Genomic DNA, 15,296 nt, shown 5'->3' with positions numbered 1-15,296 from the left:
GAAAATGTGGAATTGTTTGATTCAACTGTTGAAATTGCAGGGCAATGAAAATTCAAGCCTGTGTGCTGCTCTCTTTGCCCCCAGAAGCAGAGGTAAGGCTTGTATTCACTCTTTCTTGCTTTTTAACTAAAATGTTTGGACTTTTTTCTACAGAACCAGTATTTTTTGTTTAGTTTCCCAGCACAGAAATGGGCTGAACAGTACATCCTGCAGTGTGGGTGCTATTAAAAATAAAGAGCCCCTGGATTCCACTGGGTGGCTGAGGTTAACTGGGAAAGATCAGCTCCTTCTGCAGCTGCACATCAGGAATTTTGAGTTTCAGACAGGTAGCACTAATAGACTTTATTCAAGTTTCAAATAATCTTCTGTAAATCATAGAAAAATAGAGTCTCTTGGTTACAGGCTGATTTGATGCCAATACTGGCACAGAAATTACACATCCTTTACTTGGAGAGGTAAAAAGGGAGTGAGTGCATAAAGACATGTGGGGCTCAGACAGGCTCTCACCCCTCTGCAGCATCCAAGGGGCTCATCCAAGGCCAAGTTTCCCTCATGGGAAGCAAACTCCAACACTGTTCTAATGTAACTGTGTGAGGATGTGTTCCACATTTCCAAGGCAGTGCTCGGGATCCTGGCTGGGCTGGAGACCTCACCGGTCCCTCTGAGGAGTGCCCAGCTGGGGCAGGGCAGGGCAGCCCAGTCTGGGTTGTGCCAGCCATGCCAGGCTGTCCCTGTCTGTGCCCTTCCCAAGGGGACAGCTCCACGCTGGGCCAGTGCCAGGGTCCCTCAGGAGCAGGGCAGAGCCTTTGACTCCTGGGAGTTGGGGAGATGCACAAATGGAGGCTGGGAGCTGACAGGGCTTTTTATGGTGGTGTGCTGCAGGAGCTGCCCTGAAACACAGCACTCATCACCCTCTGGGGCTGCTCTGGCCTGAGGATTGGCCAGAAAACACTCCAGCCCTGCCCGGGGCTGTCACAACCCTGTGTGTCACTCCTGAGCCACCACCGTGGAGAGGAGAGGAGGGCTCTGCTGGCACTGGGTGCTGCACCTGCTTCAACAGTTTCGAACAAACTTTTTGTCACTTTTCTGATTAAAATCTGAGCTTAGCAAGGAGGGGCAGACATTGACTGTAATATCCTTAAGCTCAGCTTTGTACTAGAGGCAGTTTAACTTGCATCTTAAAAAGCACTGCTCAGGTGAGCAGGGATCTTTCTGAGGTGCCTGTAAATTACATCCCTCACCTGTTTCCCACAAGCTTTGGAAGGAACTCCTGCCTGTCTCCTTTCCTGCTGCAGCTGTGGAATTCCTTCACCCAAGGGATGTCCTGCATCCCCTAATGCTGTAGTCCTGGGTGCTGGGGCAGCAGAGGAAAGGAAATTACAGCCTCAACAGGACAGTTCTTGGGCTGAGGCTCCTCAGGCAGCGGTTGGAGGTTCCCAGTTGGTGCTGAGGGGCAATGCAGGGTGAAATACCTCATCCCATCCATCATTCTAAAGGAACTCTTGGTTTGGCTCCTGAGTGTCCTCAGGCTCCTGAGTGTCCTCAAGCTGCTGGATCTCCTCCTGGTCCCAGGCAGCAGAGGTGGGGCAGTGGGGGGTGTCGCCGTTGATGTCCCTCAGGGGGTGGTAGCAATAGTCCTGGTCCCGCTGCTGCTGCCGCCCCCGCAGCACCAGCCCCACGTTCCCCAGGGCACTCAGCACGAGCAGCAGGGCCAAGGCACAGCTCAGGGACAGCCACGAGCTTCTGTGGGACACACAAATCACATCACCAACAGCTCACCTGAGGCACGTGTGCCCAGTGTGCAGAAGATTGTCCTCCCTTCTCTGTGTTCCCAAGCTTGTGGGCTACTCCCAGACAGGACAGAACCAGGGGATCCTTCAGGCTGGAAAGGCCCTCCAAGATCATCGAGTCCAGCCATTAACCCAGTCCTGTCAAGGCCACCACTGAACCATGTCCCAGCTGCCACATCCACACAGCTTCTAAATCCCTCCAGGGATGGGGAGTCTACCACCTCCCTGGGCACCCTGGGCTACTGCCTGACCACACTTTCTGTGAAGGAATTTCCTCAACATCCAAACTAAACCTCTCCTGGCACAACCTGAGGCCGTTTCCCCTTGTCCTGTCCCTGTTCCCTGGGAGCAGATCCCCCTGGCTGTCCCCTCCTGTTGGGGAGTTGTGGAGAGTGAGGTCACTCCTGAGCCTCCTCTTCTGCAGACTGAACACCCCCCATGCTCTGTGACAGCCTCTAAGATGTACAGTGAGCACCACACACTTACTCTGACAGGGAAAATTTTTCTTTGCTCTTTTTCTGGGAAGCCAAACACTGTCCAGCTGGAAAACAAAGAGGGAAGAAAGGTGGTGCAGGGTGTAAAATTCCACTAAAAAAGAACAAGGTTAAGCAGAGCTGGTGCCTCAGTAAACACCAATATGCACTAAAGCTGCTCCTCCAGCTTTTTTCAAAACTCCACCCCGCTGCAGTTGGGTACCTGTGTGTAGGTGGTCCTGTAGTGCCTGGTGGTGGGTGATGTTGCAGCTGCCAGTCTCAGGGTCACAGGGACACAAGTGGTCACATGCACAGCGGCTCCGGCAGCTCGGCCCAAACCAGCCCAGGGGACACTCTGGGGATGGGATCACAAAGGGATTGGTCACTGCCAAAGCTCCACCTGCTCTAAGACCACCCAGGCTGTGGCTGCAGCTCCCTCAGCTCAGCTGAGCCTGCAGCAGCCTGGGAGCACCATGCTGGGTGTACCATGCTGGGTGTTCTTTGGTGTGCCTCAGAGAGGTGTTTGTGTAAAACTGGGATCACAGAATCATGGAATGGTTTGAGTTGGAAGGGACTTTAAAGCTCATCTTGTTCCAACTCCCTGCTATGGGCAGGGACACCTTCCACTATCTCAGATTGCTCCAAGCCCCATCCAACCTGGCCTTGGACACTTCCAGGGACAGGCCAGCCACAGCTTCTCTGGGCAACATCTCTGGGATGGGACTGGCTGAGATATCCAGGCTGAAACAGAGCATCACTGACAGAATCAGGAACCCAGGAAGCTCACACTCAACTGTAATTAACTCATTCACTCAGATACAGGGGGGGCTTGGAGTGGTTACAGGAGGCAGGACAGGCCAGCTCCTTACAAGGAGTGTGAGGGTGGTGTGTCAGGGCAGCCCTCTGGAGAATTCCACAGGCACTGACCAGCATCACCTGAAGCCTGGGCTACAGCAGGGCCTGGTGCAACACCCTGGAGCAGAGGATGTTTTATGTTCAATCAGGGGCTCTGGGAAAAGAATGCAGTTCTTTGGGGCTGAGACAAAACAGGAATCCACAATTTTCTGTTGATGAAGCAAACTCCTCCTTCTGTTCCTTCCTCTCCTTTTTAGCCCATTTGGGTAGGACAGGCAGGCCCAGAAGAGCTGGGAGCCAGCTGGTGATGTTCAGGCTTGAGCTCCCCTGGTAGAACTGCCCCTTCCTTTGCCTACAAGAGGTGGCTCACAGGTGACAAAATGCTGTCCCCAGCTCTTGAGGTCACCGAGAGCAGCCCTTACCCTGCTCACAGAGCCCTTACCCTGCTCACAGGGCCCTTACCCTGCTCACAGAGCCCTTACCATGCTCACAGAGCCCTTACCCTGCTCACAGAGCCCTTACCATGCTCACAGAGCCCTTACCATGCTCACAGAGCCCTTACCATGCTCACAGAGCTCTTACCCTGCTCACAGAGCCCTTACCCTGCTCACAGAGCTCTTACCCTGCTCACAGAGCCCTTACTCTGCTCACAGAGCCCTTACCATGCTCACAGAGCCCTTACTCTGCTCACAGAGCCCTTACCATGCTCACAGAGCCCTTACCCTGCTCACAGAGCCCTTACTCTGCTCACAGAGCTCTTACCCTGCTCACAGAGCCCTTACCCTGCTCACAGAGCCCTTACTCTGCTCACAGAGCTCTTACCCTGCTCACAGAGCTCTTACCCTGCTCACAGAGCCCTTACCATGCTCACAGCTGGTGCCATAGAAGCCGGCAGGGCAGGAGCAGGCTCCATGCACAGGGTCACAGGAGCTGCCATGCTGGCACTGGCATTTCTGGCTGCAGGATTCCCCATAGGAACCAGGAGCACAGGCTGCAGAGACAAGCAGAGATGTCACCCGGACCCTGGCAGCAGAGATGAGCAATCCCAGCACACAGCACAGCTCAGGGTGTGGAGGGATGCTCAGCAGTTAGCTCAGTGTGTGCCCTGAACAAGGAGCAAGGGCTTGAGTGTCTCACACCAAGCCAGTTGCAGATACTCCAGCTGCAATTAAACTCACACTGCCAAAAAAGAGCAGCACAGCCCACAGGGTGACCTTTCCCTTCTCCCCCTCAGGCAGGCAGCTGTTGGACAGTGGTTCCCACTCCCCTCTCCCTGGCTGTGAAGAGGCAGGACAGCAGCAGCCAGCGTTTACCTTCAGTGCAGTTGCTGCCAGTCCAGCCGGGGTCACACAGGCATCCAGCTATACAAACACATGGAACAGTGTTACTGGCAACAAAAGAACATTTGCAAGCAGCAAGGACTCAAAATTAGGAGCCTCTGCCTCTTGAGGTGCCCTCAGACGCTGCCAGCAAACCTCCAGAAGAGGAACCCTGCGCTCACAAAAAGGGTGAGTTGACACACAGCCCCCCTTCCCAAATGCAATTCCTGCTGGTGGCATTCCCTGGGATCTGCTCTGGGTCAGCTACTGGCAACACCTGCAGCCACCAAGCTCTGCCCAGCCACTGCACTGGGGCACCCTTGAATGAGAGTAGCACCTGCACACTTGTAAAAATTATCAAGTAGGAGAGGCAAGTAAAGAAGGAACAATAAGAGGAGGGGACAGAAGCAGCTGTTTTCACATAGCATAATACACATCCTGCCCATCAGCAGCCTCACAAAAAACCCAGAGCACAACCCTGGGGCAGAAAGGGAAACTGAGGCACAGAGCTTGAAGTTTCCAGCCCCAAGCCCCAGCTCAGTCCTGCTGCTGGCTCCTGAAGGCAACGTGTTCTGACCATCTGTGCCTCAGTCTCCGGAGCAGAGGGGAAGCAGCCCCACCCAGCCAGCCGGTGTCTGGCAGGCAGGCACACCCTGTTTCCCAGGGCCATTCCCCAGGGATGCACCTCCCCCGCACGCCCCTCGGTGCCGCCCCAGGGACTCACAGGCACTGCACACGCCGTGCAGGCTGCAGTTGGCAGGGCCGCAGTCCAGGGTGTCACAGGCAGGACCTGCCCAGAAGTGGCTGTCGCAGTGGCAGTGCCCGGCCACGCAGAGCCCGTGGCCACTGCAGTCAGGAGGGTCACAGGCCGGCTCGTGCACACACACCACGGTGGAGATGCTCCGGGGACAGCGCCACATGCTGTCAAAGGGGCTGGGGACAGCAGAGGGGACAGCACGAGCTGAGCCAGCACTGCCCAGCCCAGCCCAGCCCAGCCCAGCCCAACACCCGTCCTGTAACCCAGAGATTTCCTCCTGATCCACACTGCCAAACATGAACATTAATTCTGGGAAAATAGAAACATAAAACTACATGGGAGTCAATGTTTTAACTGAATTATAAATCCCATCTGATAAGTATCATTTTAAACATGAAATTACAGAAGTAACATAGTCTCTCTTAAAGCAGTCCCTGCTTCCCTCATTCTGCACACATTTTCTTGAATGTTATTAGCTTTGATATAAATTACATCACTGTAGTTATAGCAATGTTAAATCCCTTCATGTTTACATGACTAAAAAGTTGTATATAAAACAAAATATTCTTTAGATTCCCTCCAATGAGGCAGGGCAGGGTCTCCCAGTCAGTGTTTCTATAATAGTAAGTGTTTCCATAATAATAAGCTGCTGACAGATCTCTGCTAATTCCCATGGATGTGCAGTTCTGAATCTCCCAGACTGAGAGCTGCTGCCTTATCCAATTCCCACATCAGCCACTCAGTCACAGCCACAGCTTTGCTGCCTGTATGGAACCAGCTCAGCCTTAATCCTGGATGACTAAGGGGAAAAAACATGGAGCCACTCAATCTCTTTAAATTCTAGAGCTGGTCTCTCCCACAGATCCTGCCACCTGCCTTTGCTGTGCCCTCCCAGCCAGGCCAGGGCATGGGGCTGGGCTCTGCACACTGACAGGAGCCCTGGGCACCAGGCAGCAGCACTTACCAGTGCTCAGAGGGGTAGTTGGCCAGGGTCCCGTTCAGCACCAGCGTGGCAGAGCCTCCACCATCCAGGTTGATAGCATTGATGACTCCCTGCTGCTTCAGGAATTCTGCCATTTCCCACAGGCTGACCCTGCAAAGCAGAGGTTGTTTGCTGATTTGCCTTCAGTGGAGCTGTTAGGTCAGGAGCTTGTTTCTCTCTGTGGTGGAAGGGGAATATCTCTGATCCCAGGCACGAGGAGGAGGGCTGTGTGAGCCTTTCCTGGCTCTTCTGAGCTCTGCAAGTCTCTGCCTTAAAACCTGTTCGAGACAGCAGCAGTATCCCTCCAGTCCCAGGAACTTAAGCCCTTACCCTCTGGATTCTGTCTGTCCATCCACATGAACCAAGATCAGCTGGCCCTGACGGTCATGTCCCACTGCAGTCCTGGCTGAGATCACGTTGATGAACTTGTCGAAGGTTCCTGCAGGACAGGGAACAATTTACACTCAGCTGGGGGACAAAATGGGCTCTTAAGACACATCTGTCTGCAAAAGAGCTCCCAGTAAGGGTCTCATCTGAACTGAAACACAGTGAGGAGCAGCCAAGGCTCCTCTTGCTCATCCAAGCCCTACAAAAGTGCACTTGATTAAGTTCTTGTCTGGCACAGGGACAAAACAGGGGATTCTCAATCCCTTGGCTTTAAACTCCCGTAAGAGGCAGCTGCTTTGTGTTTCTCTGGACAGGTTAGACAAGGTAGGAATTCTTGGCTGTGAGGGTGAGGAGGCCCTGGCACAGGGTGCCCAGAGAAGCTGTGGCTGCCGCTGGATCCCTGGAAGTGTCCAAGGCCAGGCTGGACAGGGCTTGGAGCACCCTGAGATAGTGGAAGGTGTCCCTGCTCACGGCAGGGGTGTGGATTAAGATGGTCTTTATGGTTCTTCCAACCCAACTTATTCCATGATTCTATGAAAGCTGGACTTCTTACGTGCCCTTCTCCCAGAAGCCCCAAGGGAAGGACAATCCATGGCCAGGCTGAAGCCAGGCCCCACAGTATTTACCTGTGGTTTGAGTGTCACCACACTCGGCCACCCGGCTCTGGTTGATGTACACCTCTCCATTCCTCAGCAGCCAAACCACCCCACTCACAAGCTGCACAAAAGGGTTGGATTGATTCAGGACATCCTCCTCAGACAGGTAACTAGGAACAGAGGGCAGGAGGGTTACCCACAGCCACAGCATGTCGTGGTAAAGCCTCTCCTGCTACCAGCAGGCTCCTGAAGCAGGGAGAAAACAGAAGAAGGTAGAACGAAGGACAGCTACATCCAAAACCAGGGGCCAAGCAGTATGAAACATCAGCCGCCAGAGCAGCCCCTGCTCTCTGCTCTCCTGCACAAACCCACAGCTAATGATGGTCCCAAGCCACTGTGCCTGAAACAATGTGGCCAGCAATGGCAGCAATGTGGCCTGTGCTTCTGAGCCAGGGTAACAAGGGCAGCAAGCATCTGGCAGAACACAAGGACAGAGCCACCGCCAAATACTCAGGGATCTGTGGAAGCAGCTGTAACATCTTGCTGCCTGTCAGCTTCTATTCTCCAAAATTGTGACACCAAACAGCTTTGGAGAGCATTTGGAGCTACAGCAGCTTGCAGCTGCACTGGATACTGCCTGCTCCTTCCATCTGGGTGCTATGTGTCACCACAGGAAGGACGCTGCTCTCTCCTGAACGAATGTGAAGAGAACACCTGCCTCATCAGAGCCTGGTGCTGGGGCATGTTTGCAACTGAGACAACGACAGCAGGGGCTAGAGCTGGACAGCCGTGCTCTGCCAGAGGCTCTGGGTTTAAAGGTGACTTTTTCAACATCTTGTGGGAGCTGGATGCTCAACTTTTACTTGTCTGGTATCTGTGACTGCAGGCAATCAAAGCTTTATGCTTTGTAGAAAAGTGTAATTGCAAATACCTGAATGGAAAACATGCAAAATTAATTCCTTTTTCCCATGGGAAAGGAACAAGAAGACAACATGAACATGGCTGATAATAGATCAAACTACAGAACAGTTTGGGCAGAGACTGACAGTTTTAAAGCCTGGATTCACTCTCTGTCAGCCCAGGGAGCAGCAGCATCTTTGCAGGGTGGGGTAACTGTGCCCCGGGCTGTGTCCTCCTGGTCCTGATGCAGGGTGAAGTTGTGAGCGAGTTTCCCCACCGTCCTAAGAGGCAAAATTATTTACACCCAAACCAATTTTCTGATCATGGTTTGGAAGGCACAAAGCCACCAAACACCACGACAGCTCAATTTAACAGGGACATCCTGACAGAGCTGGGGAGCAGCAGGGCAGAACTGAGGTTAAGGACTCAACAGTGACCCTGAGATCGCTGTTGGTCCACTCTGCAGAAGCCCCCTCGCTGAAGGGAGGTGTCACCGACCTCCCAGCCCCTCTCTCACATAAATCAAGACCAATGACACCTGGCCTGGACCTGCCACAGTGTGGCCAGCAGGACCAGGGTAGTGACCCTGGATACCCTGTACTGGGCACTGCTGAGGCACCTCCAGTCCTGGGGGCAGTCCTGGGCCTTTCACAAGAAAGACACTGAGGAGCTGGAGCATGTTCACAGAAGGGAACAGAGCTGGGGAAGGGGCTGGAGCACCAGGAGAGGCTGAGGGAGCTGGGAAAGGGGCTCAGCCTGGAGAGAAGGAGGCTCAGGGGGAACCTTCTGGTTCTGCACAACTCCCTGACAGGAGGAGGCAGGGCTCTGCTCCCAGGGAATAGGAATAGATTGAGAGGAAACAGCCTTGAGCTGTGCCAGGGGAGGTTTAGACTGGATATTGGGAAAATTTCTTCACGGAAAGGGTACTGGCACAGCTGCCCTGGGGAGTGGTGGAATCATCGCCCTTAAAATGTTCCCAAAAACGTGTTAATATGGTCAATCACAGGTTTGCCCAGAGAGGATGTGGAGTCTCCATCTCTGGAGATGCACAAAATCCAACCAGATTGGCCCTGAGCAGCCCACTCCATCCAACCTGTGCTGAGCAGGGTGCTGGATGAGGCATCTCATGAGGTCCCTTCCAAAGCCCAGCCTTTCTGAACTGCAGCCAGAGCACACACACTGCACTCTGCATGTCCTGTGTGGTGAACAGAGCCCTCTCCCCTTCCACCCTGCCCAGTGTCCTACTGCAAGCTGGGAGAGGAGACACTGGAACATAAGCAGCTGGAGATCATAAGTTTCTGAGCTTCTCTTCATCCTAGGACACAAGCCAAGGGCCACAGACATAGCTCCACAAGGTACAGCAAGAACGTCCCCTAGCTTCAGCATTCCGAGTGAACTTCTGCTCTAAGTGGGGAGGCCAAGGAGGCAGTGCAGGGATGAGCTTCCTGCCCAGTAATGCCTGATAGTCTTCAGGCTAGACAGCATTCTCTAAATACCCACAGCTCTTACCCGAACACCATGGTGCCATCTTTCCGGATGCCAAACTGAGCGTTTTGTAGGCCTCCAGAGTTTCTCACCAGCTCTCCATCGCTCACAACATTCCCAAGGCACTCTCCAGTTTTCATGTCAAAGTACCCGCCGTTCTGGGCCACCAGACACTTCCTGAGCTTTGCAGTCTCCTCCACGGGGACTCTGCGTTGAGCCAGGCAGCCGCCGGCACCGCCCGGCTCCAGCACGGAGAAGGTCCTCAGGGGGTTCCTCACGAAGGTGAAGTGGCCATAGATCGCCTTGCGGTCGCTGCCCTCCGGGTGGATGTACGAGACAAACGTTCTGGTGACAGCCACCGGGCCGGCCGTGCTGTTGTCGCCGGGCCACGCTTCGTGCGTGAGGTTTCCGTACTTGAGGGGCTGGCAGTCCCTGACGTGCCTGTGGCCGTGCCGAGGGCCGTGCTGCCAGGGCGGGTAGGGCCGCAGCAGAGGCTCGCTGGGGGGGCTCCTGCAACGACAACACCCGGTTGCCCCAAGGCCGCAAACGCGGGGTGTTGAGAGGGCGCAGCTCGGGGTGGGCACGGCCTCGCTGACACCCCAGGCCCGCGTCTCCCGCGTCCCGGTGCGACCCACCGAGGTTCGAGGGCGGCTGCTCCGCTTGGCACCCGCTCCACAAGCCCGACATCAGGACACCGGGAGCCCCCGGAGTGGGGCACAGGCGGTGCCCAGACACTCACCCGGCGCCGCGGGCCACCTGCAGCGAGCCAAGCACCGCCAACGCGGCCGCCAGGACCGTCCCGACCTCCGCTCGCCCCGATCCCCGTCCTGGGGCCGGGCCAGCCCCGACCCGTGCCCGGCCGGGACCCCAGCCCGCCGCCCCGCACGCCGCCATCTTGGCGGGCGCTGGGCGCGCGGGCGGCGGCAGCGCCCTCTGGCGGCTGGCGGGGCCGGGACAGCTCCCTCAGGGACGCGGGCCCTGAGCTGCTGAATCAAAATAATTTAATCACAGAATCATGGAATTGTTTGGATTGGAAGGGAGCTTAAAGCCCCATCCAGTGCCACCCCCTGCCATGAGCAGGGACACCTCCCACTGTCCCAGGCTGCTCCAAGCCCTGTCCAACCTGGCCTTGGACATTTCCAGGGATCCAGGGGCAGCCACAGCTTCTCTGGGCACCCTGTGCCAGGGCTCCCCACCCTCCCAAGGAACAATTCCTTCCCAATATCCCATCCATCCCTGCCCTCTGGCAGTGGGCAGCCATTCCCCCTTGTCCTGTCATGTAGTCAAAGTCCCTTTCCAGCTCTCTTCAGGCCTTGATTCCATAAATGAGGTGGTACAAGGACAGGCATCACCCCTGTGCCCTCGGGGAGGGGCTGTGGAAACACAAACTTGAGGCTGTATCGCCGGAGGAGAACGCAGTGTTCCCATCGCCAGTGGATTATGCCTCAGCTTTCCCAGGATAAGCACATCTGGTTCAGGTTAATAAATGTGCTGCTGTCTCAGGTGTCTTGCAGGTGGAAAAATTTAGTTTTATGTCACAAATTAACCAGAAAACTCCCTTAGGACAAGCCAGTGCATTAAAAGATCTTAGCTAATGGGTTATCATGCCTCCAGTTTTATTCAGCCATGGAGAACTGCAGGTGTTCTGCTTGTGTTTCCAGCCAGAAACAAGCTGTCCAGTGAAACTCCAGGGTGGCCTAAAAGTGGTTTTCATGGTCTAAACTCAGCTCTACATAAAGCATGAGTAAGAGTTCTCTGGAAGCTCACTCAGGTTTGTGAATGTGTTTGGTCTTCTGCTCAAACAGCTTCACCTTTTTACAGGGATCATTGTACTAACGGTTCCACTGAGAGGCTTCCACTCAGCTCCCAAACTCACTCGGTCTTTTCCACAGCTTACAAGAGAGTCTGGAATCACAACATGCAGTGTAGAATCCACAGGCCAAAAGTCGCCTTTGGAGATTGACAGGGAACAGAAACCTCTCCCAAACTGAAATGAGAAACAAAGCAGTATTTGAGAATGGAATAGTCTCTCCTTTCCATACAGTGCATTTACAGTAATTTCACGACTATAAGGCGCACCCTTATGACTAAAATTTTTCCCTAAACCCGGAAGTGCGCCTTATAGTCCGGTGCGCCTTATCTGATCTACAAAGTTGCAAAATTTACCAACTCCCGGGGGGTGTGCCTTATAGTCCGGTGCGCCTTATGGTCGTGAAATTACTGTACTTTTCAGTTTACTTTCCTCTCTAAAGCAGCTCTTTCCACCTCATTAATATTCAGCATAAGTTGAATAACAAGGGACTTGTTTTTCCAGAATTGCTCAGAGGAAAGAGTGGCATTGCCAGAATTCCAGTGTTTGTTTTGCAGTGACACATGATTTCCCCACTAATTGAGATAAGTACCTGCTGTTAAAGATAACCTGTCTCCATTCCAGGAGTGTCCCAACCATATTCATGTCCCCAAAATGCAGGGTCTAAAGTACATGTGTGTGCAGGAGCTGGGAAAACACCTTGTGACCACAGTGGACTGAATGAATCTCAGCAGCTGAGCTTTGGTATGAAGACACAACCCCAACCCCAACCAAAGTCTTAGTCTAAGTCAGGTTCTAAGTCAGAATATCGCTGTTTTATCCACTCGGTGGAGGTGAGCCAGTGGGTGTTTTTTTCTGTTATCACAGTGAATATCATGAGAGGAATGAGCATGCCAATGTCTAGAGCTAATAGTAATTCCAATTATATATTAGAATATAAGGCAGATATTCTTCTCTCTTGAGCCTGCAGTTCAGCCTAGCTCTGAAAATTTTGGCATGAACACAATTAGGAAGTATTTTATCCTTTTCCTGCAATTAGAAAATTTTATGTTGTGAAAAAACCTTGTCTAATAATTATTAATTTGAATTTCTCTGTGATTATCAGCCATATATTCTGGCTTTACTTATCCTGATTATCTCCCTTCTTCCTCTTCTATGCCCTGGAAAGAAATAAAAAATATATTTCTATAACCTAAACCTGTACCTGCGTGGGCTTAGTAAGAAGTTTGTGAGAAACAGCTGACATTGATGTAAAGCAGGTGTACAGTTCATGCCACTGCAGGTTCTAAACAATAACAATAATTTCATATTTTAAAGCATGGGGATCATTAGAGGAACATTAGGGCCAGTCCTCCTTTCAAACACCACAGGGTTTTCATCTTGAGGGCATCCCAGCAGCACCAGACCAGGCCATGGGCGCAGTGCTGGGCCACCTGCAGGGGCATTTCAGGCCACCTGGAATACCTTCCAAACTGAGGTTATTCTGCAGCCAGCTCCTCACATCTCCACTGTGGCAGGGGTTGTGCTTTGGAAATTGAGCAAAAAGAGAACAAACACAAGAAGCAAATTGTCTTGCTGTTAAAAATGGTCATAATTTATCCCTCATTTATCCCTCACAGCACTAGTGTTCTGAGTCCTTTGAGTTTGTAAGCACTGTCAGCCTGTACCCCTGTGTGATTGGTGCAAATACTTGTCACTGGGATATTCCATGTTATTTTTTCAGTGCAAATACAAAAAAAAAGTGTGTTTTAAAAGGTTTGAACTACATATATAATGTGGCAGTAAGAGTAACCAGGGTAGCAACAGGTTGTCATGAGATTTGCTTGAGATATTTGAGTTGGAGACTTCTGGGACGAGTGAAGTTCCATTTGTGAGAGGGATTTTGGCTGCTCTGTTTCTGTTTATTGCACTCACAGCAGTCCATCAAGCGCAGGAGGACTGGGATGGAGCTTAAATAGACTATTTCTAGGGTAAATGCAAAGAGCATTTCCAAACTTTCTGTAATGGTCAGGAAGAAGAGACAGGAAAAGCCTTCTGCAAAACAGACCTGCAATTCAATTAATATGAAAAATTTTATGGGCAGACATCAGTAGTCTCTGAAAATGTGTTTCTCTCAAGTACATCCCTGTTTTCAGAGCCTCAGCCAGAAGTGATGACTGCACCTTATTTATCTTTCTCCAGCTAAGTGTTGTGAACATTACATAGGTCAAAAGGACTTTATTTGCAACCCATCTATTGCACTCTACCTTCATAAACTAAAAGTCACTGCATCCATAAAGCTGATACACTTGTAATTTTAAGTACTTTGATAACCTACCAGAAAATACAGCTGTATGGAGTTGGGGTGTTATGCCTGATAGCCTGCAAGAATCCATCAGTCCCTCATGCCATTGCAGCCAGCATATTTGCACTTTATTCAAGGAAATAAACAGAAAAGTAATTTGCATTTTGCATTAAAATTATATGCAGCAAGGAGCTGTCAGGTGAGATAGGAGGGACTGACACAAGGGATTCCCAAAAGATCAGACCTCGTTCAGGTTGGAATTGTCAGGAAAATTAATCCACAAATACCAGTTTATGTCCAAAAAGGAGACAGAGGAGACCTGTAACTTTATTCAAATAAAGGGAGAGGCCATGGGGCATTTCCCCTGGGATCTCTCCAATTTTGGAGGATGCAGCCTCATTTTTATCCTATTTTCCTGGCCACGTTTCCCTCTCTGAGGTACTTGAGAGGTACAGGCTTCCCAAACACCTGATACCTGAGATTCCCCTTTAATGTGTAACCCTCCCTTTTCATTTTTAATTCTTACAGAATTCACAATTTCCCCCCATTGCTTCTTACATCCTTCAATATCCAATTTCATTTATCAGCAAACCTACAGTTTGTTTGTAAGGGCAAATACCTTTTTCCATTCATCAATCAGTGGAATCCATCCCATTGTTTCTTTTATCTCTCAGTGCTAGTCTTATCTACCAGCAGACCAACAGCTTGTTTGTAAAGATAAATCCAACATTCCTCTCAGAATGGATGTGTGTCAGCCATGGCAGGGCTGTATGTGTAACAGTAGGTCAGGAATGTGGGATAGTGGGGTTTTTTTGTGGAAACCTCGGCTCCCCAGGGAACGGGCAAGATCCCGAGGCTGCTGGAGCTCCAGGAATGTTTGAATAGCGCTGCCAGGAATGCACAGGGTGGGATTGTTGGGATGTCTGTGCAGGGCCTGGAGTTGGACTGTGGGTCCCTTCCCACTCAGGAGATTCTATGATTGTACGCTTTATCAGTATAAAAATATGCATTTGTAGCAGAATCTTTGAGCAAACATTCCAGGCTTTGTTTTGTTGTGGAACCAGTCTGCCCACAGTCCTAATTAGTTTTATGTTTTAAAAGGGAGCAACGGTTTCATTGTTACCACCTACTTGCTGTTTGGCAATATGGAGCGTTACACTGGAAATGCAACATCTGACATCTGGCCTTGTCCTAGGGGGCAGAGAAACACAACTGGAATAGCAGGATACCATTCTGGGGGGCACAGGGGTCTGCAGAGAGAATCATGGAGCTGTGAAATTTCCTGGTTGGGAAGAGCCCCACAGGGATCATCCAGTCCCACTCCTGTTCCTGCACAGACACCCCAACCATCCCACCCTGAGCATCCCTGGCAGCGCTGTCCAAACACTCCTGAAGCTCTGGCAGCCCCAGGGCTGTGCCCATTCCCTGGGGAGCTTGGGCAGTGCCCAGCACCCTCTGAGGGAAGAACCTTATCCTAAAATTTAACCTAAACCTCCCCTGACACAGCTCCAGCCGTTCCCTGGTCCTGTCCCTGGTCACCAACATCTCTCATTTGTGTTTTTATCCCTGTTTGTAGTGAAGAAATACAGTTTGTTCTCTGCACTGTGTGACTATTGGATTCTTGGCAAGTGCAACTGACTTAGCTCTAAACTTTTGTG

At 51.8% G+C, this 15,296-nt stretch overlaps 1 protein-coding gene across 1 annotated transcript; it reads right to left on the bottom strand.

Moving 5' to 3' along the window:
* Nucleotides 1-327: 327 nt before the first annotated feature.
* NAGPA (N-acetylglucosamine-1-phosphodiester alpha-N-acetylglucosaminidase) lies at nucleotides 328-10,438 on the bottom strand. Its single transcript, XM_033074313.1, has 11 exons — nucleotides 10,284-10,438; nucleotides 9,569-10,054; nucleotides 7,190-7,329; nucleotides 6,507-6,615; nucleotides 6,159-6,287; nucleotides 5,162-5,370; nucleotides 4,432-4,479; nucleotides 3,981-4,109; nucleotides 2,487-2,618; nucleotides 2,277-2,331; nucleotides 328-1,743 (listed from the first exon to the last, which is right to left on the bottom strand). Exons 1-11 carry the CDS (start codon nucleotides 10,436-10,438, stop codon nucleotides 1,491-1,493), a joined length of 1,845 nt encoding a protein of 614 aa, XP_032930204.1. The 3' UTR covers nucleotides 328-1,490.
* Nucleotides 10,439-15,296: the final 4,858 nt, after the last annotated feature.

The sequence above is a fragment of the Catharus ustulatus genome, chromosome 16 (genome assembly GCF_009819885.2).
Source record: "Catharus ustulatus isolate bCatUst1 chromosome 16, bCatUst1.pri.v2, whole genome shotgun sequence".
Classification (NCBI taxonomy): domain Eukaryota; kingdom Metazoa; phylum Chordata; class Aves; order Passeriformes; family Turdidae; genus Catharus; species Catharus ustulatus.
This window is presented reverse-complemented; position numbering and strand designations above follow the sequence as displayed.

What these genes read in the sequence shown, in the direction of transcription:
- NAGPA (XM_033074313.1), bottom strand. Translation starts at nt 10,438, where the DNA reads ATGGCGGCGTGCGGGGCGGCGGGCTGGGGTCCCGGCCGGGCACGGGTC. An exon ending in GATGGCACCATGGTGTTCGG is followed by an intron (nt 7,330 to 9,568) that starts GTAAGAGCTGTG and finishes CTCTGTTCCTAG; the next exon opens with TTACCTGTCTGAGGAGGATG. An exon ending in GGACAGACAGAATCCAGAGG is followed by an intron (nt 6,288 to 6,506) that starts GTAAGGGCTTAA and finishes TCTGCTTTGCAG; the next exon opens with GGTCAGCCTGTGGGAAATGG.